At 44.3% G+C, this 25,995-nt stretch overlaps 1 protein-coding gene across 2 annotated transcripts in view; it reads left to right on the forward strand.

Moving 5' to 3' along the window:
* Nucleotides 1-551: 551 nt before the first annotated feature.
* Nucleotides 552-25,995, forward strand: part of LOC132781947 (hypoxia-inducible factor 3-alpha) — an 86,673-nt gene continuing 61,229 nt past the window's right edge. Inside the window, exon 1 of one of the 2 annotated variants that reach the window (XM_067462109.1) lies at nucleotides 552-785. In XM_067462109.1, the coding sequence (XP_067318210.1) occupies nucleotides 760-785 (26 nt within the window). In that variant the 5' untranslated portion in view covers nucleotides 552-759. Of the gene's footprint in view, nucleotides 786-5,889; nucleotides 6,040-25,995 lie in introns of those variants that run through there. The other variant, XM_067462110.1, reaches the window with a different exon arrangement.

Raw genomic sequence — 25,995 nt, forward strand, 5'->3', positions numbered from 1 at the left:
TAAGCTTGGAAGGAATGCACCCTCCATCTCCATCTATGTTTTGCACCAAGGACCTCCAAGTCCAATACAGACCCCTTCCTCTAAACCTGAGGTTGTGAGGTCTGTTGGAAACTAGGCAAGTGGGGCTTATATATTTGTGCAATAATGTCCAGAGTGGGAGAAAGAACTCTTGCCTGTTGGAGGCAGGTGTGAATGCTGCATGACTCCAGATCTGACCCTCAACCTGGGAGGAATGCGCCCTCCATCTCCACCTATGCCTTGCACCAAGGATCTCCACTCCCCTTCCTCTCTTTTTCCTCCTCTCTTGCAAATAAGAAGGGCAGCCAATAGATTTGAGTTGGGGGGGGGGGTGCAGAGGAGGAGGAGACTTCATGATCCCCCCTGCCCCCCGCCCCATCCAGGGTCTTGGAGTGACGCCCCTTCGCCCAATGGGCGCAGGCGCAAAGGGACGTGGAGGCGTGCCAAAAAGGGGCATCAGCCAGTGCGCTTTGGAGACGTTGGGGGGGGGGGGGACCTTACCTCGGCGGGGTGGGCGGGGGCTAGGAGGGAGCGAGGAGGGGGAGGGCGGTGGCATTGGCCCCGGAGGGGAGTGGGCTTTGCAGGGAGGGGGCCCTCGGACGGATCGCAGGCGGAGAGAGAGAGAGAAGGAGGGAAGAAGAAGAGAGAAGGAGAAGGGAAGGCGAGCAGAGCGCACGCACCGCCAAAGGCTTGAGCAAAGAGGAGGAAAGGAGGAGAAGGAGGAGGAGAGCCACCCAAGCCATGGAGAATGGGTTGCAATGCCCAAGGTAAATGCCTGGGGAAGTCTAATCTGGGGTGCTTGAATTCGGGGGGCCATTGGGGTCGGTTATGGGGTCCTAAATGCCCCAGAAAGCCTTCCAAACTGTCTCTTTTTGGGCACCCAAAAGACCCCCTTGCTTTGCGCGCAAAAGGCGCACCTCTATTTGACGCGCAAGGCTTATGTATGTATTAAATATTTGGGGTGAAAAAAGGGTGGGATGGGGGTCATTGCAGACCCCCCCCCCCAAAATGAGGATTGTCTCCCTTGTGGTTTGCTTTGCAGAGGGATTTTTTTTTCCTCCTCTCCAAAACCAGGTGCAAAAGGTGCAGAGATATATTTACTTTAGGAAGGAAAAATATATCTTGCCAAGAAAAGGCTGAAAGAGGATTGACCCTTCATTGTGTGGCCGGAATCACTGGGTTGCTGTGAGTTTTCCGGGCTGTTTGGCCATGTTCCAGAAGCATTCCCTCCTGACCTTTCTCCCACATCTATATCAGGCACCCTCAGAGGTGGTGAGGTCTGTTGGAAACTAGACAAGTTGGGGTTTATAGATCTGTCCAGAGTAAGTGGGAGAAAGAACTTGAGGCAAGTGTGCATGTTGCAATTGAAACTAGGAAAATTGGGCTTCTAAGTATGTGTAATAATGTCCAGGGTGGGAGAAAGAACTCTTGTCTGCTGGAGGCAAGTGTGAATGTTGCAATTGACCACCTTGATTAGCATCGAATGTCCTTGCAGCTTCAAAGCCTGGCTGGTTGCTGCCTGGGGAGTCCTTTGTTGGACAGTAAATACAGAGGAACACTAAAAAAACATCAAATCATCCGGGCATCCCCTGGGCAACGTCCTTGCAGACGGCCAATTCTCTCACACCAGAAGCGACTTGCAGTTTCTCAAGTCGCTCCTGACATGACCAAAAAAAAAAAAAACCCTCAGAAAAAGAGGTGAATTCTAGACAATCAGGGCTAGCTAACACCTCCCAAAAAGGACCCCCCCCCAGGCTGCAACCAGCCAGGCTTTGAAGCTGCAAGGCCATTAAATGCTAATCAAAGTGACCATTTGCAACATTCACATTTGCCACCAGCAGTAAGTTCTTTCTCCCACCCTAGACATTGCTATTGGCCACCTTGATCAGCACTGAATGGCCTTGCAGCTTCAAAGCCTGGCTGGTTGCATCCTGGGAAGTCCTTTGTTGGCAGTAAATACAGAGCAACACTCAAAAAACAGGTGAATTCTAGACAATCAGGGCTAGCTAACACTTCCGAAAAAGGACCCCCTAGGCAGCAACCAACCAGGCTTTGAAGCTGCAAGGCCATTAAATGCTAATCAAAGTAGCCATTTGCAACATTCACATTTGCCACCAGCAGTCAGGAGTTCTTTCTCCCATCCTGGACATTGCTATTGACCGTCTTGATTAACACTGAATGGCCTTGCAGCTTCAAAGCCCGGTTGCTTCCTGCCTGGGGGAATTATTTGCTGGGAGGTGTCAGCTGGCCCTGATTGTCTTTTGTCTGGAATTCCCCTGTTTTTTTAAGTGTTGCTCTGTATTTACTGTCCAACAAAGGACGCCCCAGGCAGCAACCAGCCAGGCTTTGAAGCTGCAAGGACATTCAACGCTAAATCAAGGTGGTCAATTGCAACATTCACACTGTTTTCTGAGTGTTGTTCTTTATTTACTGTCCCGATTTTTGAATTTTTAGAGTTTATATCTATTAGAGTTTATATATATGTGGACATTCTGCAGATAAATAAACCCAACTTGCCTAGATTTCAAGAGACCTCGCAAGCTCTGAGGACACCTGCCATAGATGTGGGTGAAACGTCAGGAGAGAATGCTTCTGGAAGATGGCCAGACAGCCTGGGAAACTCACAACAACCCAATAATAATAATGAAGTTTTGAAATAAAAGGGAAACTCATGGGAATTCTTAACCTTTCGGATTCACTATTTTGCGTGAAGGAGGCAAGTGTGAATGTTGCGATGCATTGTGTTTCCTTCTGCAATGCCATCACGTCAGGAGAGAATGCTTCTGGAACATGGCCAGACAGCTTGGGAAACTCACAACACCCCAATAATAATAATAATAATGAGGTTTTGAAATAAAATGGAAACTCATGGGAATATATCAGAATTCTTGACCTTTTGGATTCACTATTTTGCACGAGGGAGGCAAGTGTGAATGTTGCAATGCATTGTGTGTCCTTCTGCAATCTCCTGGGTCCATTTTTTGTTGTGAATGGGGAAAAGTTTGCAGGCTCAGCAAAAAAAAATCCCCCAAACTGTCTTCTGTCCAATTTATTTCCAATGGAAGGAATACATTATTTTGCAAACTGGTTTGCCCCCTCTCCAAAAAACAATATGTCATATTGTGCCGAGAACGTACACTCGATCCCTTCCCATTGCTAAGGATCTCCTTCCATCTGCTGTGTTGGTGCACCATTTTGAAAACGCTTATGTTTTGTTTGCGGTGTGTTGGAAAGACTGTATCCAAGGGGAGAGAAAAATATAACATTTTAAAGGTTGTATTCTTCCTTATTTTTGGATAACATCGTTGCCAGGTTGTGCCAATGTCACGGGGGAAAGGACCGCAACCGTGCCTTGCATGCCTGCTGGAGTTGGTTTCCCTGCAGAGCGCAGCCTTCTTTGATGGTGCAGAGAGAGCCAGTAGATTACAGTGGGGATCTGTGCCAAATGCAAATTGGGAATTAGAGCGTAGTCGGCGGGGGACGGAGAGGCAATGGGGCAGGGAGGAAAGGGAGAGTTTGGACACTTGCCACGCAAACCGCTTGCCAGACAGAGCAGTTCAAGCAGGCATGGGCAAATTTGATATTTCCAAGGTTTTTGGACTCCAACTCCCACCATTCCTAACAGCCTCAGGCCCTTTCCTTTTCCCCCTCAGCCGCTTAAGCGGCTGAGGGGGAAAAGGAAGGGGCCTGAGGCTGTTAGGAATGGTGGGAGTTGGAGTCCAAAACCCTTGGAAATATACAATTTGCCCATGCCTGAGTTCATAGGATTTGGCACAGACCCCTAAGGGACCCCAGGAGTGACATCCCTTTCTCCCCAAATTGTGTCAACGCGTCTTAATCTCTCCGCATAACCTTGTTTACAATCTTCTATCATGGCCTCTTTCCTCTCGGCTTGCCTTTGAGACCCCATCTGGATAATCTAATCCTATGGATTAGAGGGGGAAGGGGGAAGAACGAACGAATAACAGTACAGGCAAACAAGAGAAAGTTGTACTAACGTTCTGCCTTTCCGAACCATCCTTTGCTCTACTTTTGCAGCATTCCCTGGTTTTCTTTCCAACGATATTTAAAAGCCACTTGCAAAGAAGGAGGAGGGAAATAAATAAATAAAAAAACCTGGACAAGTGCCATGGGATTGGTGTTTGCTGATCCGTACGCTTTTGGCACAAGCGGGTTGGCAGGGATTTTTGTACAGTAGCGGAGGGGAAGGGAAATGTGGGACGGAGAAGTGGGCAGCCAAGGGCATTTCAGCCTGGTAGGGATGAAAATGTTGGCAAAGCAGGGGAAAATATTCAGATTTATTTGGAAACCAAACATTAAAGTCCCAAAGACCTTGGTGCAGTAATGAGAATTTGGGAACAATAGTGTGACTATGTATTGTCAAAGGTTTTCATGGCCGGAATCACTGGGTTGTTGTGAATTTTCCGGGCTGTGGGAACAGTAGGGTGACTATGTATTGTCAAAAGTTTTCATGGGTGGAATCACTGGGTTGTTGTGAATTTTCCAGGCTGTGGGAACAGTAGGGTGACTATGTATTGTCAAAAGTTTTCATGGCTGGAATCACTGGGTTGCTGTGAATTTTCCGGGCTGTCTGGCCATTTTCCAGAAGCATTCTCTTCTGACGTTTCACCTGCATCTATGGCAGGCATCCTCAGAGGTTGTGAGGTCTGTTGGAAACTAGGAAAATGCGGTTTATATATCTCTCCAGTGTGGGAGAAAGAACTCTTATCTGTTTGAGGCAAATGCACTGGATGGCCTTGCAGCTTCAAGGTCTGGCTGCTTCCTGCCAGGGGGAATCCTTTGTTGGGAGGTGATTAGCTGGCCTAAAGTCCCAAAGACCTTGGTGCAAGAATGATAATTTGGGAACTATGTATTGTCATGGCCAGAATCACTGGGTTGCTGTGAATCTTCCGGGCTGTCTGGCCATGTTCCAGAAGCATTCTCTCCTGACATTTTGCCTGCATCTATGGCAGGCATCCTCAGAGGTTGTGGGGTCCGTTGGAAACTTTGCAAGTGGAGTTTATATATCTCTCCAGGGTGGGAGAAAGAACTCTTATCTGTTTGAGGCAAGTGTGAATGTCGCAAATGCACTGAATGGCCTTGCAGCTTCAAGGTCTGGCTGCTTCCCGACAGGGGGAATCCTTTGTTGGGAGGTGATTAGCTGACCCTGACTGATTCATCTTTCCAGGGTGGGAGAAAGAACTCTTATATGCTTGAGGCAAGTGTGGATGTCGCAAATGCACTGAATAGCCTTGCAGCTTCAAGGTCTGGCTGCTTCCTGCCTGGGGGAATCCTTTGTTGGGAGGTGATTAGCTGACCCTGACTGATTCATCTTTCCAGGGTGGGAGAAAGAACTCTTATATGCTTGAGGCAAGTGTGGATGTCGCAAATGCACTGAATGGCCTTGCAGCTTCAAGGTCTGGCTGCTTCCTGCCTGGGGGAATCCTTTGTTGAGAGGTGATTAGCTGACTGATTCTTGTCTGGAATTCCCCTGTTTTTGAGTGTTCTTATTTATTTACTATTACAATTTTAGAGTTTTTAAATACAGATTTTGTTCATTTTCATAGTTTCTTCCTTTCTGTTGAAGTTGTCCACTGCTTGTGGGTTTCATTAGCTTCCACCAGTAGTATGATTGCTTGTGCTTGCCTTTCTGGTCTGTACATATGTGTGTGTTAAGTTGCCAGTTGACTTACGTTGACACTATGAATCTTATAGGCAAGGAATACTCAGAGGTGGTTTGCCATTTCTGCCTGAATGGGAGTTTGAATTCCCAGTGAAGTTGGAGAAGGGAGGAAAAGAAGGGACCGGTTTGGTTGATCAGAATAGGCATCACAAGCTTTTGCGCTTGAAAGGGATTTTAAAAGGAGAGACGGAAGGTCCTGGCACAGAAGCGGTGCTCCAGCTCTGGCGGCAGGCAGGCAAGAACCGATCGGGATGTAGGTCAAATCTGCCGGGAGCGTCCCAGAATTGGGTCAGGACAACCAGGAACAGAGCGACAGAACTCTTGGGAGAGATGGGAAGGTATGGATGAGGAGGAGACCAGGCATAAGGTTTCGTAGAGCGTGATTTCTAACTTGAGCTGACGCAAGCTTTGGGAGAAGGGTCGCTCATTGGGGTGTGTTTTAACCGGAGAGGACAAGGCGGGCAGGCATCGCGGTGCCAATGTGCCCAGTGGGTGTGTTGTTCCGTGGCTCTCCTTGGTTTCTGGGCTGTGGAATGTGCCACACCGGATGCCCCTATGGAGGAGCTCAGAGTCTGTTGCTGGGTACAATAAAACTGGCGCCATTCCACCAGTAACAAGGGCAATTTTTTTTATGTCAGGAGTGACTTGAGAAACTGCAAGTTGCTTTTGGTGTGAGAGAATTGGCTGTCTGCAAGGACATTGCCTAGAGAACGCCGGAATGTTTTTCCATCCTGTTAGAGGCTTCTTTCATGTCCCCACATGAGAAGTTGGAGCTGGCAGATGGGAGCTCATCCCACTCCTCGAATTCGAACCGCTGACCTTTCGATCAGCAGTCCTGCCAGCACAAAGGTTTAACCCATTACACCACCAAGGGCTCCTAAAAATGGCATGAGGCCAACATAGAACTATTTTTTAAAAACTTTTGTTCTGTTTTGCAGCCTGTAGTTATGTTAACATGTATTGATCTAGGTCTTAGCAGGCTTCAGATATATCCCATTGATCTCTGCTCCCATCCCCTCCCAAATTGGAAAGAAGGGTTCTTCAAAACTGCAGGGTTCTGGATGAATATTTTTTTTGTCATGTCAGGAGCGACTTGAGAAACTGCAAGTTGCTTCTGGTGTGAGAGAATTGGCCATCTGCAAAGACGTTGCCCAGGGGACGCCCAGATGATTTGATGTTTTTATCATTCTTCTGGGAGGCTTCTCTCATGTTCCCGCTTGGGTAGCTGGAGCTGACAGAGGGAGCTCATCCACCTCTCTCTGGATTCGAACCTGCGACCTGTTGGTCTTCAGTCCTGCCGGCACAGGGGTTTAACCCACTGCGCCACCGGGGGCTCCTTTCTGGATGAAATTACTAGGGATGACATTTTTTCATGACGTTTAACTATGTTCTTCCCATTGCGAAAAAGTTTTGAAAACTTCACAGTTTTTGTAAACGATTTGCATTTCTGGATTTATTCTGCACAAAATGCGCGTGTTGTATTTTTATGCAGGAAGCAGAATTTTCAGCACAGAAAAATGTGCAGAAAATGCTGTTTTCTGCATATACACACACACACAGTTGTCATTTGCAAATTTAACCCAAATTCTGAAAATTCTACTTTATTTGGGATTCTTCCCATCAGGATTTCTTTGACATTTGAGAAACACATTTTCTGACCCTATTTCCAATATTTTTTACTATTCTTTCCATTGCTAGGAATCTTAATCTTGAAATGCTTCCAACCATTCTACTGTCCAGAATAGTTCCCACTCTCTTGCAGAAAGAAACCTAAGATCTTAAATCTCATTTGCAATTTTAAGTGCCTTGGTTCATTGCCAAGTAACTCAAAAAGGTATTTTCTGTGATCTGTTCAATTTTTGCGCATTATTAAATCCAGAAGTTTAGCATGTCGGATTCCAATTTGATCCTTAGCCTTTCTTGATTACCTTTGGCACTGCCTTCTGACGGCTGGGGTTGAGATTGTACATTTTTGCTTCTTGATGAAAGAAACCACATTTAGGAGCAAATCACTATGTAACGAAATTTGAAAAAAGTTATGTTCCTGGTTGGAAAGTGTTATTTCCTGTTTAATTGTGAGGTCCTTGCTTGGAAAGTTGTTGTTCTACTCCAGAAACTTTGTTTTTCGTTTGTATCCTTCGATTACCGAAGACCCAAAACTTTGTAAACTTTTGTTTTTGAAAATATGTGCAAAAACAAGCGTTTTTGCAGTTTAATAAACTTTGAACCACTTAGGAAATGACATTTATAATCCAGGAACAAAAATCGTGTTACATAGTGAATTACAAGCTAACCGTCAGTCTTTTTTTGGAAGCAGCACCAGCAGTCGATGTTCAGACTTACTCTGTCACGATCAAACTTTTTGCAAAGGAAGCACACTTCGTGTCGGATCGTTAAGTGCCAAACGTGTCCGTCCCTTGTTGATTCTGGTCTCTGTGCCCATTGGGAATGCCCAACCTTTGGTTATGACTTTACGAAAACTGCTTATGCTTGGGTGACTTTCTAGCTCGGTTCACCCATTTCCGGCTGGCAAAATGTGGGCACCTGGCATGGATCCTGGATGCCCGGCGAACACTTTCGGAGTTGGGTGTCCCGCTCGGGCGTCGCTTCCCAGGCTTGCCAGCACCCTCTCGCGGCACTCCCGGATCCTGCTCACTCTCCGCTTTCTGCTCCAGCGTTTCTCCCTTTGCAGGCGGACGGACTGGCACCTCTCCCAACCCAGCCTCCTTCTCCTCGCACGTGTCCTTCTTCCTCCTCCTCAGCCTTGCTGTGGGCTGTTTTCCTCCAGGCAGGGAAGCCGGTGGCCCTCGTGTGCCGGAGGGTGAACACATGACGGGTCTTGTGTACATCACGTGTTCCCAGGCCCGTGCCAGGCCGTGACGCGGGGGGCGGAGGTAGGGGGCAGTTCCTATATGGAGAGGAGCCTTCTCGGCTTGGAGTTGGCAGCCAGTTGGGTGCCGAAGTAAGATGGGGGCCCGCAGGGCAACCGGGCAGGAAGCAGGCCCCATGGGCACAATGCCCGTGGAAAGCCCCTTGACGGTAAGTGTGGGCACTGCAGCTGGAGCAGCTGCATTCTTGCATTGGCTTCCCTCCCAGTTATCTCTTTCTTTGTGTCCTTGGATCTTTCCCTCTTTCAACCCATCTCCTTTCTCTCTCGTTCACGTTCTTCTTTCGCTTCGGCACTTGGCTGCCCTTTTCCCTTGATAGGATCTCTCTCGTCCGCTCTTGACTTTATCCTTTTCTCTGTTCCGTTACTTTTATCTTTGTGGTTTTCCTTTTCTCCTCCTTTTCTGTATGTTTTCCCGTTTTCACGTAACCCGTTTGCCCGTCCTTGTTTTCCCTTTCCTCCATACTTACGTAACTTACTTACATAATTATTCCTTTCTTATCCTTTTCACAAATCTTCCCTTTAGCACTCTCCACGTGTTTACTTATCTATGTCTTTACTCACCTGTGGTCCATGCTTCTTCTTCTTTTTGCCATTTTTGCACTTTGGAAAGTTTCTGCCCTTACGTTCCGTCTCTCAGAATTCCGAATATTTCGCATTTGGTCTTGCTCCGTATCTTTCTTCTCGACTTCTACACCATCGTTAGGTGACTTTCCTTTTCCTTTCCAACCATGAGGGTCTGTTTCGAGATCTGGAACATCCAGGCCCAAGCTTACCCAAACTTTCCTGGAGTAAAACATATAAAATCAAACATGTAAAACTGCCGGTTGATGGTTTTTGGATCCAAAACTTTGGGGTGAGTGGGTTGATTCCCTTCTCTCTGACTTACCTTGTGCTAATCTGCGTGCGGACCATGTTGTGTTCGAAACGGTGTTGTTATTACCGCAGCTATTAGCTTGTGTTGATGGCGACAGGCAGGCGACAATTTGGGAAGGTGGACGAGGAGTTAAATATATTCTTTCTTTGGCGGATTATATTGACCTGGAGGACGGGTTCAGACTTCCTGGAATTTCTGGCCCTGAAAAAATAGTTGTGTTCGTGTCCAGCGTTGGAGATATTCTCCCGATTCCTGAATTTTCTCCTGGAGTTTCACAGTGTCGAAGCCGTGCCTCAGTTTACCCTCCCGTAAATTGGAGCAAAGGCACTAACTGAAAGCAGTTTTGCATTTCTTAATTTTAACGTATTATTGAAGGCTTTCATGGCTGGAATCACTGGGATGTTGTAGGTTTTTTCGGACTATATGGCCATGTTTTAGAGGCATTCTCTCCTGACGTTTCGCCTGCATCTATGGCAAGCATCCTCCGAGGTTGCGAGGTCTTAATTTTGCATACATTTCTTAATTTTGCATACATTTCTGTATTTGCTGTGCAATGTTGGAGATTCCTAGTTTGGTCTCGTACTGGAAATTGGCGATGGGACTAACGTGAATGTTTACTTCTTTTGGACGTAAGAATTGCGCCTTTTTGCATCGCGATCGGCTTCGTCAGACAAAATCCTGATTCAGCAAACAGGGCCGGAGGTGCCTTATAATTAGCAAATCTAATAGGAAAATAAATATATTTTCCTTGTCCAGAAATTCTTGCTGTTTTCCAAGATCTTTCCAAACTTGTTATTGTTGGACGGTCAGTGTTTATTTTCCAGAAATAATATCTGGAGTCGTCCTAACCTTAGAAAGTACGGTCATCTCTTATCTTGTATTCCACATGTTTGTCTGGAGGGTGGCCGAATGTGATTGCTCGTGCTATCTGTACATGCTCAGAGGCATTATTATCATGAAATGGTATGTCCCAGAGCTAGGTTGATAGTAATGAGGTCTATATTCAGCTCATCAGCGCACAAAGGAGAAATAGTGGTGTTTTATATCTTGCAAGGAGCTTTAGGAATAACATATCCATTCTACGTCTCTACGTAATACCTTCCTTGACTTGTGAAAAATATTGGATCAGATGCATACAAAATGATTCTTCTATTTCAAAGGCATCGTTTTTCCATCTTCATCTCAGTCTCAATTTCATTGAGAATTCTCACTTTTCCTCCCAGCAATTCAGGATGAGTTTGTTTGGTTTTGTCCTCACAACAACTTGCAAGGTAGGCCAGGCTAACTTAGGCAGCCATGAAGGAAAATATTCTGCCCAGCTTGCACGACAGTTGTTGTTGTTGAATGTTTTATCTCTTGATTGAGACTGATAGTAATGCTTCTGACCAGCCTGCAGGACAGTAGTAGTAGTAGTAGTTGTTGCTTACTATGTTATCTCTTGACTGAGACTGATAGTAATGCTTCTGACCAGCCTGCAGGACAGTAGTAGTAGTAGTAGTAGTAGTAATAGAAGTAGTAGTTGTTGCTTACTGTGTTATCTCATGACTGAGACTGATAGTAATGCTTCTGACCAGCCTGCAGGACAGTAGTAGTAGTAGAAGTAGTAGTAGTAGTTGCTTACTGTGTTATCTCTTGACTGAGACTGATAGTAATGCTTCTGACCAGCCTGCAGGATAGTAGTAGTAGTAGTAGTAGTTGTTGTTGTTGCTTACTGTGTTATCTCTTGACTGAGACTGATAGTAATGCTTCTGACCAGCCTGCAGGACAGTATTAGTAGTAGCAGAAGTAGTAGTAGTTGTTGCTTACTGTGTTATCTCATGACTGAGACTGATAGAAATGCTTCTGACCAGCCTGCAGGACAGTAGTAGTAGTAGTAGTAATAGAAGTAGTAGTTGTTGCTTACTGTGTTATCTCTTGACTGAGACTGAAGTAATGCTTCTGACCAGCCTGCAGGACAGTAGTAGTAGTAGTAGAAGTAGTAGTAGTAGTAGTTGCTTACTGTGTTATCTCTTGACTGAGACTGATAGTAATGCTTCTGTCCAGCCCACAGGACAGTTGTTGTTGTTGAATGTTTTATCTCTTGACTGAGACTGATAGTAATGCTTCTGACCAGCCTGCAGAACAGTAGTAGTAGTAGAAGTAGAAGTAGTAGTTGTTGCTTACTGTGTTATCTTTTGACTGAGACTGATAGTAATGCTTCTGACCAGCCCACAGGACAGTTGTTGTTGTTGTTGTTGAATGTTTTATCTCTTGACTGAGACTGATAGTAATGCTTCTGACCAACCTGCAGGACAGTAGTAGTAGTAGTTGTTGTTGTTGCTTACTGTGTTATCTCATGACTGAGACCGATAGTAATGTTTCTGACCAGCCTGCAGGACAGTTGTTGTTGTTGTTGTTGTTGTTGTTATTTACTGTGTGATCTCTTGACTGAAACTGATAGTAATGCTTCTGACCAGCCTGTAGGACAGTTGCTGTTGTTGTTGTTATTATTTAACTTTGTTATCTCTTGACTGAGACTGATAGTAATGCTTCTGACCAGCCTACAGGACAGTAGTAGTAGTAGTAGTAGTAGTAGAAGTAGTAGTTATTACTTACTGTGTTATCTCATGACTGAGACTGATAGTAATGTTTCTGACCAGCCTGCAGGACAGTTGTTGTTGTTATTATTTACTGTGTTATCTCTTGACTGAGACTGATAGTAATACTTCTGTCCAACCTGCAGGACAGTTCCTGTTGCTGTTGTTGTTATTGTTATTTACTGTGTTATCGCTTGACTGAGACAGATAGTAATGCTTCTGACCAGCCTACAGGACAGTAGGAGTAGTAGTAGTAGTAGTTGTTGTTGTTGTTGTTGTTTAATGTTTTATCTCTTGACTGAGACTGATAGTAATACTTCTGTCCAGCCTGCAGGGCAGTTGCTGTTGTTGTTGTTGTTATTTACTGTGTTATCTCTTGACTGAGACTGATAGTAATACTGTCTTGTTGAAGGCTTTCATGGCCAGAATCACTGGGTTGTTGTAAGTTGTTGTAAGTTTTTCGGGCTGTCTGGCCATGTTCCAGAAGCATTTCACCCACGTCTATACTGCAAGTCGTATATAGTATAGAAGCGACTTGCAGTTTCTCAGGTCGCTCCTGACATGACAAAAGAGCAAACCAAACAAAACTCACATCTTTGGCAGGCATCCTCAGAGGTTGTGAGGTCCATAGATGCAGGCAAAACGTCAGGAGAGAATGCTTCTGGAACATGGCCATACAGCCCAAAAAACTTACAACAATCCAGTGATAGTAATACTTCTGCCCAGTCTGCAGGACAGTTGTTGTTGTTTACTGTTTTATCTCTCGACTGAAACTGATAGTAATACTACTACTACTAAAAGGTAAAGTTTTCCCTTGACATTAAGTCCAGTCATGTCCGAGTCTGGGGATTGGGGCTCATCTCCATTTCTAAGCCAAAGAGCCGGCGTTGTCCATAGACACCTCCAAGGTCATGTGGCCAGCATGACTGCATGGAGCGCCGTTACCTTCCCGCCGGAGCAGGAAGTACTCCTAATAATAATAATAATAATAATGCATGTAGAGCATCACTTATCTGGAATTCTACAATCTGCAAAGATCATAAATCCAGAATTGTCCACAGAGGCGGCTAATATATCTTTGTATTGTCGAAGGCTTTCATGGCTGGAATCACTCAGTTCTTGTGGGTTTTTTCGGGCTATATGGCCATGTTCTAGAGGCATTTCTCCTGACGTTTCGCCTGCATCTATGGCAAACATCCTCAGAGGTGAGGTCTGAGGCTGCTTGCCATAGATGCAGGAGAAACGTCAGGAGAAATGCCTCTAGAACATGGCCATATAGCCCGAAAAAACCCACAAGAACTGAGTAATATATCTTTGCTTTCTCATGCTTTGATGAGCACAGGCTCTGTTTCATGCCTCAAATTATTTCAAATATTATATAAAATTATCTTCAGGCGATGTGTCTAAGGTATATATTAAACGTATAAAAACTTCGTGTTTAGACTTGGGTCCCATCTCCAAGATATCTCATTATGTACATCTCCAAGATATCTCATTATGTACAAATAAAAGTATTCCAGAATCCAAAACATTCCTGGTGCCAAGTATTTCGAATAAGGATTCTCAGTCCATATTAATAATTTTAATTGAAGTTTTGGAATACCCACTTTGCCCCAGTTACAGAAGCCATCTACACCCGCGTTTCTCAACGTGGGGATCAGGACCCCCTGGGGAGGTTGTGAGAGGGTGTCAAAGGGGTCACCAAAGACCATCAGAAAACACAGTATTTTCTGTTGGTCATGGGGGTTCTTGGTTGGAAATTTGGCCCAATTCTATCATTGGTGGGGTTCAGAAGGCTGTTTGATTGCAGGTGAACTATACATCCCAGCAACTACAACTCCCAAATGTCAAGTTCTATTTCCCCCAAACTTCACCAGTATTCACATTTGGGCATATTGAGTATTTGTGCCAAGTTTGATCCAGATCTATCCTTGTTTGAGTCCACAGTGCTCTTTGGATGTAGGTGAACTACAAATCCCAAACTCAAGGTCAATGCCCAGCAAACCATACTCTGTTGGTCATGGGAGTTCTGCGTGTCATGTTTGGTTCAATTCCATCATTGGTGAAGTTCAGAATGCTCTTTGATTGTAGGTGAACTATAAATCCCAGAAACTACAACTCCCAAATGTGAAAATCAATTTCTCCCCCAACCATACCAGTATTCAGATTGAGCATATTGGATATTTGTGCCAAATTTGGTCCAGTGATTGAAAATACATCCTGCATATCAGATAATTACTTTACGATTCATAACAGTAGCAAAATTACAGTTATGAAGTAGCAATGAAAATAATGTTATGGTTGGGGGTAACACAATTAAGAGGTCGCGGCATTAGGAAGGTTGGCAACCACTGATCTACACTGTAGAATTAATCCAGTTTGATACCACTTCAACTTCCATGGCTCAATATTGTAAAATCCCGGGAAATGTTGTTTGGTGACGCATCAACACTCTTTGGATGGAAAGGCGAGAGATTTTGTCAATCTCCCACAATTCCCTATCTTTTCACCAAGTGGTATCAAACCGCATTAATTCTACAGTGTAGACGCATCCATAGACCAACAAGGGAACTTAACAAAGCTGTATGTTTTGAAACTTATACATTGCTCCTTAGGACTTTGCTCCCTTTTATGTACTTCAAAGCAGAGAGGTTCGGGAGTTAATGTTTGTTTACTATTCTTTCAATGAATGCTTTTAAGTTGAGCCAAGTTTCTAGTCCTCATAAATCAAATTCTGGGAAAACTATCATTATTATTATTATTATTATTATTATTATTATTATAGAATCCTAGAGTTGGAAGGGATCTCCAAAGGCCATCCAGTCCAACCCCTTTCTGTCATGTCGGAAGACATAATTAAAGCACTCCTGGCAGATGGCCATCCTGCCCCAGATTCTTTTCTTAGCAGTGGATTGGATTGTAGGATTCTAGAGTTGGAAGGGATCCAGTCCAACCCCTTTCTGTCTTGTCGGAAGAAACAATAATAATAAACTTTATTTAATGCACTCCCGAAAGATTAATTAAATTAAAGCAATTAAAGCACTCCCGACAGATGGCTATCCAACCACTGCTTAAAAACTTCCAGAAAAGGAGACTTTATCTATACACATTCCTGACAGATGGCCATCTGATCGCTGCTTAAAAACCTACAGAGGGGACTCTATCAATTAATCTATCTATCTATCTATCTATCTATCTATCTATCTATCCATCTATCCATCTATCCATCCATCTATCCATCTATCTATCTATCTATCTATCTATCTATCTATCTATCTATCATCTATCTATCTATCCATTTATCTATCCATCTAGGTATCTATCCATTTATCTATTTATCCATCCACCCATGTATCCATCCATTGTCTGTCCATCTATCCATCCATCCATCCAATCTATCCTATCTATCTATCTATCTATCTATCTATCTATCTATCTATCCATCTATCTATCTATTTATCCATCCATCCATCCATCCATTTATCTATCCATCCATCCATCCATCTATCCATCTATCCATCCATCTATCTACCCATCTATCTACCCATATATTTACCCATCCATCCATCCATCCATCTATCCTATCTATCTATCCATCCATCCATCCATCCAATCTATTTATCTATCCATTCATCCTCCTATCCGATCTATCTATCTATCTATCTATCTATCTATCATCTATCTATCCATCTATCTATTTATCCATCCATCCATCCATCCATCTTTCCATCCATCCATCCATCCATCTATCCTATCTATCTATCCATCCATCTATCTATTTATCTATCCATCCATCCTTCTATCCGATCTATCTATCTATCTATCTATCTATCTATCATCTATCTATCCATCTATCTATCCATCTATCTATCCAACTATCTATTTATCCATCCATCCATCCATCTATCCTATCTATCCATCCATCCTATCTATCTATCTATCTATCTATCTATCTATCTATCTATCTATCTATCTATCCATCTATTTATCCATCCATCTTTCTATCCATCCATCCACCCATTTACCCATCTATTTACCCATCCATCCATCGATCCATACACATAATAAAAGTGAAAATACGTATGTATGTGTGGCTGGGGTGCCCACGTACACAGACAAGCTCCGGCCTCCACAAGCAGCTATAGCTCCCACTACTCAGGAGACACCAATGGCCCTTCCTCCAATGACATTGCAGGTTATAGCGAGCGCCGTAAACATGTCCAAGAACCCTGCCAATGTCCTCCACAAACACAACACTGTCCACCGCCCAAGTGAAGGCTTTCATACGGGGACAATTCCATCCTAGATTTCATGTGCTTCCTCCACCACAGACATCTCAGTGTTTCTTACTCTCTCCATTGGTGTAGAATTTGCATGACCCCGCCCACTGCCTCTCCCTTAACCCTCTCCTATTCTTTTCTATGGCACATAGCAAACACAGGATTTCTCCATTATTTATAGGAGTTGTAAGTACTGGGATGTATAGTTCACCTGCAATCTAAGAGCACTCTGAACTCCACCAATGATACAATTGGACCAAACTTGGCACATGGAGCCCCCATGACCAGAAAAAGTACTGGAGGTCTTTGGGGAAATTTCACCTTGATTTAAGGGAGTTGTAGTTTACCCACATCCAGAGAGCACTATGAATCCAAACAATGATGGATCTGGACCAAACTTGGCATACATACCCGATGTGCCCAAATTTGAATACTGGTGAATTTTGAGGAGAATTGGCCTGGACATTTTGGAGTTGTAGGTACTGGGATTTATAGTTCACCTGCAATCGATGAGCATGCTGAACTCCACCAATGATAAAACTGGACCAAACTTGGCACACAGAGCCATGAGCAGAAAAAAGTATTGGAGGTCTTTAGGGAATATTCACCTTGATTTAGGGGAGTTATAGTTCACCTACATCCAGAGAGCACTGTGAACCCAAATACCGATGGATCTGAACCAAAGTTGGCACACGTATCTGATATGCCGAAATTTGATTACTGGGGAGTTTTTTTTTTTTTGGGGGGGGGGGGCTGACTTTCCTTTCTGGGAGTTGTAGTTCACCCACAACCAGAGAAACTGTGACCTCCACCGATGATGGACCTGGCCCAAACTTGGCCCAAAGAACCCCCATGACTAACTCAACCTGCTGGAGGGGTTTGAGGGGACTGACTAACTATAGTGGGAGTTGTAGTTTACCCTACAGCCAGAGAGCACACTGAATCCTACCGATGAACCAACTGGAACAAACTTGCCCAACATAACAAACTTTAAGTACGGATGGAGTTTTTGGGGGTTAACCTGGCATGACGTGAGTTGTAGTTCACCCACAACCTTATACTTATTTTTCCAAATGTGTCCTTGGGTACATCTACACTGTTGAATTAATGCAGTTTGGCACCACTTGAACTGCCATGACTCAGTGCTGTAGAATCCAGGGAATTGTAATGGTCTGGTTTCCAAAATTTGCTCCAAATGAAAATCAGTTCCCTGCCTTCTTGTTGTAGTCATTTCCCAATTAGGGAAACCCTTCTACACTGCCATATAAAATCCGGATTATCTGCTTTGAACTGGATTATATGGCAGTGTAGACTCATATAATCCAGTTCAAAGCAGACAATGTGGGTTGTCTGCTTTGATAATCTGGATTATATGGCAGTGTAGAAGGGACCAAATGTGAAATTGTTTTGGGTGTTTCTTGGCAAGTTGTGTTCAGGAGGGCTTTACAACTGTGTTCCTTTGAGGCTGAGAGAGTGTGACTTGCCCCAAAGTCACTCTTTTCATAACTCAGCTGGGATTGGGACCTTCCAACACTGCCATATAATCCAGATTATCAAAGCACATAATCCACATCTGCTATGAACTGGATTATGCGAGTCTACACTGTCATATATTACAGATTATCAAAGCACATTATCTACATTATCTGCTATGAACTGGATTATGTGAGTCTATGCTGCCATATTGTATTGTAATTTGTAGGTTTCGAAACACCCGATCAGGGATTATCAAAGCAGATAATCTACATTATCAAAGCACATAATCCACATTATCTGTTATGAACTGGATTATGTGAGTCTACCCTGCCATATATTCCAGATTATCAAAGCACATAATCCACATTATCTGCTATGAACTGGATTTTGTGAGTCTACCCTGCCATATATTCCAGATTATTAAAGCACATAATCCACATTATCTGCTATGAACTGGATTATGTGAGTCTACCCTGCCATATAATCCAGATTATCAAAGCACATTATCTACATTATCTGCTATGAACTGGATTATGTGCGTCTACACTGCCATATAATCCAGATTATCAAAGCTCCTCATCTGATTTGAACTGGATTATGTGAGTCTACACTGCCATATAATCCAGATTATCAAAGCACATTATCTACATTATCTGCTATGAACTGGATTATGTGAGTCTACACTGCCATATAATCCAGATTATCAGAGTTCCTCGTTATCTGATTTGAACTGGATTATGTGAGTCTACACTGCCATATAATCCGGATTACCAAAGCAAAAGAATCCACATCTGATTTCGATTATATTAGTCTTCATTGTTATATAGTACAAATTATCAAAGCACATAATCCACATTATCTGCTATGAACTGGATTATATGAGTCTACACTGCCATATAACCCAGTTTATCAAAGCAAAATAATCTTCATTATCTGATTTGAACTGGATTATGTGAGTCTACACTGCCATATAATCCAGTTCAAAGTAGATAATCTGAATTTTATACAGCAGTGTACAATGGGCTATAATGTGATGCTCCAATGGCCACATTTTGGAATTAATGCAGTTCAGCCCCACTTTGAACTCCCTATGGAATCCTAACCATTGTAGTTTTGCAAGGTCTTTGAGTCTGCTCTGCTCGTCCCGCACCAAACTACAAGTCCCACAATTCCCTTTAAAGCAGTGTCAAAAGTGCATCAGTTCCGCAGTGTAGACGTGCCCCGCGTTTGCAGCAATGTGTCGGGAACTTTGCCCAGTGCAATTCCTATTTTCTGAAGGGGAGATGTGCGGTGCCGCTTTGATCTCCGAAACGACTGGCTCAACGTGGCCAAGTTTTGTTTTACAATGCGTCCAGAGAACAGGTATTCAATGCGCCTATGATGGGACATGTCTCTGGAAGCGGAGGCATGCGTGGTGCTTTAGCCGTGCCCTTGACGTTGGCAGCGTGCCCATCCCGTGTCACCAAAAACCGGCTGGAAATATCGCTTGTCTCATCTTGAAAACGGAGAGGGGACTTAGTCTTATCCTTGACCTCCATGGAAACCTGTGAAGGTGCCAATTTGTAGGTTTCGAAACACCCGATCAGGGATGGCGATACCCAGGAGAGCGAAGGCACCTTTGGGTTTTCGGCAGGTCAAAAACACGAGTTCCCAAATGTTTTGTTGGCATTTATTTAGGACATCAACTAAATAAATCCTTGTGCTGGCAGGACTGAGGACCAACAAGTCAGAGGTTCGAATCTGGGTTGAGAGCGGATGAGCTACCTCTGTCAGCTCCAGCTCCCCATGCGAGGACATGTGAGATGCGTTCCACAAGGATGGCGAAACATCAAACATGCGGACAACGTCCCCTGGGCAACGTCCTTGCAGACAGCCAATTCTCTCACACCAGCAGCAACTTGGAGTTTCTCAAGTCGTTCCTGACATGGAAAAAATAAATAAACTAACAATATAATACCATATTAATATTACTATATTATTATGGGTTGTTGTAGGTTTTTTCGGGCTATATGGCCATGGTCTATAGGCATTCTCTCCTCATGAGGATGCTTGCCATAGATGCAGGCGAAACGTCAGGAGAGAATGCCTCTAGACCATGGCCATATAGCCCAAAAAAACCTACAACAACCCAATGATTCCGGCCATGAAAGCCTTCGACAATATATATTGTTGTTGTTGTTCATTCGTTCAGTCGTCTCCGACTCTTCGTGACCTCATGGACCAGCCCATGTCAGAGCTCCCTGTTGGCCGTCACCACCCCCAGCTCCTTCAAGGTCAGTCCAGTCACTTCAAGGATGCCATCCATCCATCTTGCCCTTGGTCGGCCCCTCTTCCTTTTACCTTACTATATTATATTATATTATTACTATATTATTATGTACTAATAAGTGCATCAACTTCCATAATTCCCTGATCTTGGCCATGCTGGTTGGGGGATTCTGGGGCATAAAGTCCAACGATGCTTAAGGGATCAAATTGGGGAAATGGCTTATTCAAACCCAATGCTTTGGTATACATAAAAGCCAGGAGAGATATCAGCGATGCTATGTGCATAATTGAGATTATTCCGCCATAAAAACAAATGATTTACTGGGTTGCTGTGAGTATTCCAGGCTGTCTGGCCATGTTCCAGCAGCATTCTCTCCTGATGTTTCACCACATCGAAGGCAGGCATCCACAGAGGTTGTGAGGTCTGCTGGAAACTAGGCAAGTAGGGTTTATATATCTGTGGAATAATGTCCATAGATGTGGGTGAAACCTCAGGAGAGAATGCTTCTGGAACATGGCCAGACAGCGCGAAAACTCACAGCAACCCAGTGATTCTGGCCATGAAAGCCTTTGACAACACAGCTCCAAGATTGCCCTTCTCTTCCCTTTTGAAATGAGACAGCAGCAACCAGGCAGTAACCAGCCAGGCTTTAAAGCTGCAAGGCCATTAAATACTAATCAAGATGGTCAATTGCAACAATAACACTTGCCTCAAACAGACAAGAGTTCTTTCTCCCACCTGGACATTAATCCACAGATATATAAACCTGACTTGCCTAGTTTCCAACAGACCTCACAACCTCTGAGGATGCCTGCCATAGATGTGGGCGAAACGTCAGGAGAGAATGCTTCTGGAACATGGCCAGACAGACAAGAGTTCTTTCTCCCACCCTGGACATTAATCCACAGATATATAAACCCAATTTTCCTGGTTTCCAACATATCCCTCAACTTCTGAGGGTGCCTGCCATAGATGTAGGCGAAACGTCAGGAGAGAATGCTTCTAGAACATGGCCAGACAGACAAGAGTTCTTTCTCCCACTCTGGACATTAGTCCACAGATATATAAACCCCACTTGCCTAGTTTCCAACAGACCTCACAACCTATGAGGATGCCTGCCATAGATGTGGGCGAAACGTCAGGAGAGAATGCTTCTGGAACATGGCCAGACAGCCCGGAAAACAAACAGCATGCAGTAATAATAACTGCTTTGAGTCTTCTTTGGGAAGTAGTAAGTGGGATATAAATACACATATAATAATAATAATAATAATAATAATAATAATAATAATGTAAAGTTGGTTGGTTGTTTTACCTTTGAGTTGCATGCTTTGCAAATAAAGCAAAGTGTTCTCATTGTGTGGTCTTGGAATAAAACATTGTGACGATTGCACCATATCACTTACCTAAGAGGATATGGCTGCAACATTGTCGATGTGGCAGAAACTAGAAGAGATAGTGAATTCATATATATCTAAATGTGCAGCAGTGTTCTCAAAATAGCTTTTGGGATGGGCCGAGGCCCATGCAACGGGAAAGTCCTTTTTTCCACCCGATTTCCTCATCTCTGCTTGATGTGAAAGCCTTTTTATGTTTGCTCTACGTTTTTCCTCCCTGTGTGTGTTATGTCATGTTACACCCTTTGGCAAATGGCTCTGAATCACACACACACACACACACACACATTTGCATTGTTGCCTTGTCTTTGAAAGCGGGATGCAGATCTTGTACTTTGGGCACTCTTTAGCAGACAGTGGCCATATAAAATCCAGGTTATCTGGATTATATGGCAGTGTAGACTCATATAATCCAGTTCAAAGCAGACAATAGGGATTTTATATGGCAGTGTAGGCTTCACAACCTCTGAGGATGCTCACCGTAGATGCAGGTGAAAGGTCAGGAGAGAATGCTTCTGGAGGACCTCACAACCTCTGAGGGTGCGAAAGGTCAGGAGAGAATGCTTCTAGAGGACCTCACAAGCTATGAGGATGCGAAGGATCAGGAGAGAATGCTTCTGGAGGACCTCACAACCTCTGAGGATGCGAAAGGTCAGGAGAGAATGCTTCTAGAGGACCTCACAAGCTATGAGGATGCGAAGGATCAGGAGAGAATGCTTCTGGAGGACCTCACAACCTCTGAGGATGCGAAAGCTCAGGAGGGAATGCTTCTAGAGGACCTCACAACCTCTGAGGATGCGAAAGGTCAGGAGAGAATGCTTCTAGAGGACCTTACAACCTCTGAGGATGTGAATGGTCAGGAGAGAATGCTTCTAGAGGACCTCACAACCTCTGAGGATGCAGAAGGTCAGGAGAGAATGCTTCTAGAGGACCTCACAATCTCTGAGGATGCGAAAGCTCAGGAGAGAATGCTTCTAGAGGACCTCACAACCTCTGAGGGTGTGAAAGGTCAGGAGAGAATGCTTCTAGAGGACCTCACAACCCCTGAGGATGCAAAGGGTCAGGAGAGAATGCTTCTAGAGGACCTCACAACCTCTGAGGATGTGAAAGGTCAGGAGAGAATGCTTCTAGAGGACTTCCAAAGTGGTCTGCAGACTGCATTTTGAGAATAATTTTGATGTTATTTGTATTTTTATGATTAATCTCGTGGAGTGTGTTGCCCTTGACTTTGACTTTCAGGATGCCGCTTTGTTTTTGACTTTTCACGAAGCCCACTGGGCCAGATCTTCACTCCCACCCTCACCGGTGTCCTCAGCGCCCCTCGGCCGGCCCATTAGCAGCAGCAGCCGTGCGGTGATGCTCTCCTGCCAAGGCCTGCCCATCTGGCGAGGGGCCGAGCATTGCGCATGGGAAGCCCGGCGCCCAATGGCAGCGCAGTGTTCCCAGCTGAAATTAGCCAGGCAAACAGGAAAAAGGCCGGCCGCTGGTTGGCTGCTGGGGACTCTCCGCCGCCCCCTCCCCTCGCAGGGCTCACGTAGCCCGGCCTCAGCCAAGGGGCCTCTGGGCTGCCTTCCAAGGCAAGGGCTTCGGAGCAAGGGGGGGCCCACCGAGGAAACAGCCACGCCGTGGGGCAGGCAGGGGGGCAGATCTGCTTTGTGGCTGCAAGCAAATGTGCAAAGCCACACAGGGTCCTCAGGGCTGCTTCCAGGGGCATTGGGTTCGCCCACAGAAAGCGGCATCCAGACCCACATCTCTTGCCAAAGTAGAGTTGGAAGAGAGCTTGTGGGTCATCCAGTCCAACCCCATTCTACCAAGAAGCAGGAAAGTCACAATCAAAGCACCCCAGACAGATGGCCATCCAGCCTCTGTTTAAAAGCCTGTCTTTTTTCCTTCCTTCCTTCCTTCCTTCCTTCCTTCCTTCCTTCCTTCCTTCCTTCCTCCCTCCCTCCCTCCCTCCCTCCCTCCCTCCCTCCCTCTCTCTTTCTTCCTTACCTTTCCCTTTCCCTTTTTTCTTCCTTCCTTCCTTCCTTACCTTTCCCTTTCCCTTTTTTCTTCCTTCCTTCCTTCCTTCCTCTTCCTTCCTTACCTTTCCCTTTCCTTTTTTTCTTCCTCCCTCCCTCCCTCCCTCTTTCTTCCTTACCTTTCCCTTTCCCTTTTTTCTTCCTTCCTTCCTTCCTTACCTTTCCCTTTCCTTTTTTTCTTCCTCCCTCCCTCTCTCTTTCTTCCTTACCTTTCCCTTTCCCTTTTTTCTTCCTTCCTTCCTTCCTTACCTTTCCCTTTCCCTTTTTTCTTCCTTCCTTCCTTCCTTCCTCTTCCTTCCTTACCTTTCCCTTTCCTTTTTTTCTTCCTCCCTCCCTCCCTCTTTCTTCCTTACCTTTCCCTTTCCCTTTTTTCTTCCTTCCTTCCTTCCTTCCTTCCTTCCTTCCTTCCTTCCTTCCTTCCTTCCTTCCTTCCTTCCTTCCTTCCTTCCTGATTCTATGATTCTTTCTTTCTTCCTTACCTTTCCCTTTCCCTTTTTTCTTCCATCTTTCCTTCCTTCCTCCCTCTTTCTTCCTTACCTTTCCCTTTTTCCTTCCTTCCTTCCTTCCTTCCTTCCTTCCTTCCTTCCTTCCTTCCTTCCCTTTCCCTTCCCTTCCCCTTCCTTCCTTCCTTCCCTTTCCCTTCCTTCATTCCTTCCCTCCCTCCCTCCCTCCCTCCCTCCCTCCTTTACCTTTCCCCTTCCTTCCTTCCTTTCCTTCCTTCCTTCTTATGCAGGTTGAGTCTTCCTTATCCACAAAACACAGTGGGATCCAAGTCTGAACATGTTTTGCTTCTGTTTGTGTAAATGCATATGACCATTGGTCGGAGCATTAATTGATTAATGATTGATTGATTAGTCTGAACATGAAATCCACCCATGTTTAATAGGGTGCATCTACACTGCAGAATGAATGCAGTTTGACCCCACTTTCACCTTCATTGCTGTGGAATCCTGGGATTTGTCCCTTGGCAGAGAAGCCTAAAGACCTTTAAAAACTACAACTCCCAGGATTCCACAGCAGTGAAGGTGAAAGTGGGGTCAAACTGCATTAATTCTGCAGGTTGGCCCCATAGGATTCAGCCATGGCAGATAAACTGGTGTGAAACTGCATTAATTCTATAGTGTAGGTGCACCCTATGGGATTCTGGGAGCTGTAGTTTCACAAGGCCCTTCTCTGCCAAATATCTTTAAACTAAGCACCTGCCTCTTTGCAATTCCACTCTTCTCATTTCTATTCTGCAAGAACTCAAATTATTATTCTTTTTGTGCGGAGCTAAGATATGTATTTGTGCTTCTATGGAGATGAATTGAACGCAACACAAGGGGTGTGTGTGTGTGTATGTATGTGTATGTGTTGGAAGGCATGCTTGGTTTCCTGCCAAGGGAAGAGCGGAACGACAGAGGAATCCGGACATCTGTGTTATTTTCGCACTTTCGGAATAGATTTGGAGCCAAGCGGTAAAACACAGGGTGGGCATCCCTGGTCCAAAATTCCAAAATACTCCAAAATCCGAAATCGTTGATAGGAGAGTGACAACTTTGCTTACTGTTTGTTCCTTGCATGCAAAATTTGCTTCATGCACAACACTATCAAAACACATAGACTGAGCTATTGGGATGTGCTGAATTTCCTCAATACTGAGGCTTCATCTACACTGCCATATAAAATCCAGATTATCTGCTTTGAACTGGATTATATGACAGTGTAGACTCATATAATCCAGTTCAAAGCAGATAATCTGGATTCAGAAACTGGATTATATGACAGTGTAGACTCATATAGTCCAGTTGAAAGCAGATAATCTGGATTCAGAAACGGGATTATCTGGCGGTGTAGACTCATATAATCCAGTTCAAAGCAGATAATCTGGATTCAGAAACTGGATTATATGGCAGTGTAGTCTCATATAATCTGATTGAAAGCAGATAATCTGGATTCAGAAACTGGATTATATAATAATAATAACAACAATAACAACAATAATAACAACACTATATTTATATGGCAATGTAGGCCCTTTTTGCACTGCCATATAATCCAGATTATCAAAGCGGATGATCTACATTATCCGCTTTGAACTGGATTATATGGCAGTGTAGACTCATATAGTCCAGTTCAAAGCAGATAATCTGGATTCAGAAACTGGATTATATGGCAGTGTAGACTCATATAATCCAGTTCAAAGCAGATAATCTGGATTCAGAAACTGGATTATATGGCAGTGTAGACTCATATAATCCAGTTCAAAGCAGATAATCTGGATTCAGAAACTGGATTATATAACAACAACAACAACAACAATAACACTTTATTTATATGGTAGTGTAGATCCAGCCTAAGGCCCTTTCTGCACTGCCATATAATCCAGATTATCAAAGCACATGATCCGCATTATCTGCTTTGGGGTGTGTTATATGGCAGTGTGGACTCATACAATCTGGTTCAAAGCAGATAATCTGGATTCAGAAACTAGATTAAGCCTAAGGCCCTTTCTACACTGCCATATAATTT

This window comes from Anolis sagrei, chromosome Y (genome assembly GCF_037176765.1).
Source record: "Anolis sagrei isolate rAnoSag1 chromosome Y, rAnoSag1.mat, whole genome shotgun sequence".
Lineage (NCBI taxonomy): Eukaryota > Metazoa > Chordata > Lepidosauria > Squamata > Dactyloidae > Anolis > Anolis sagrei.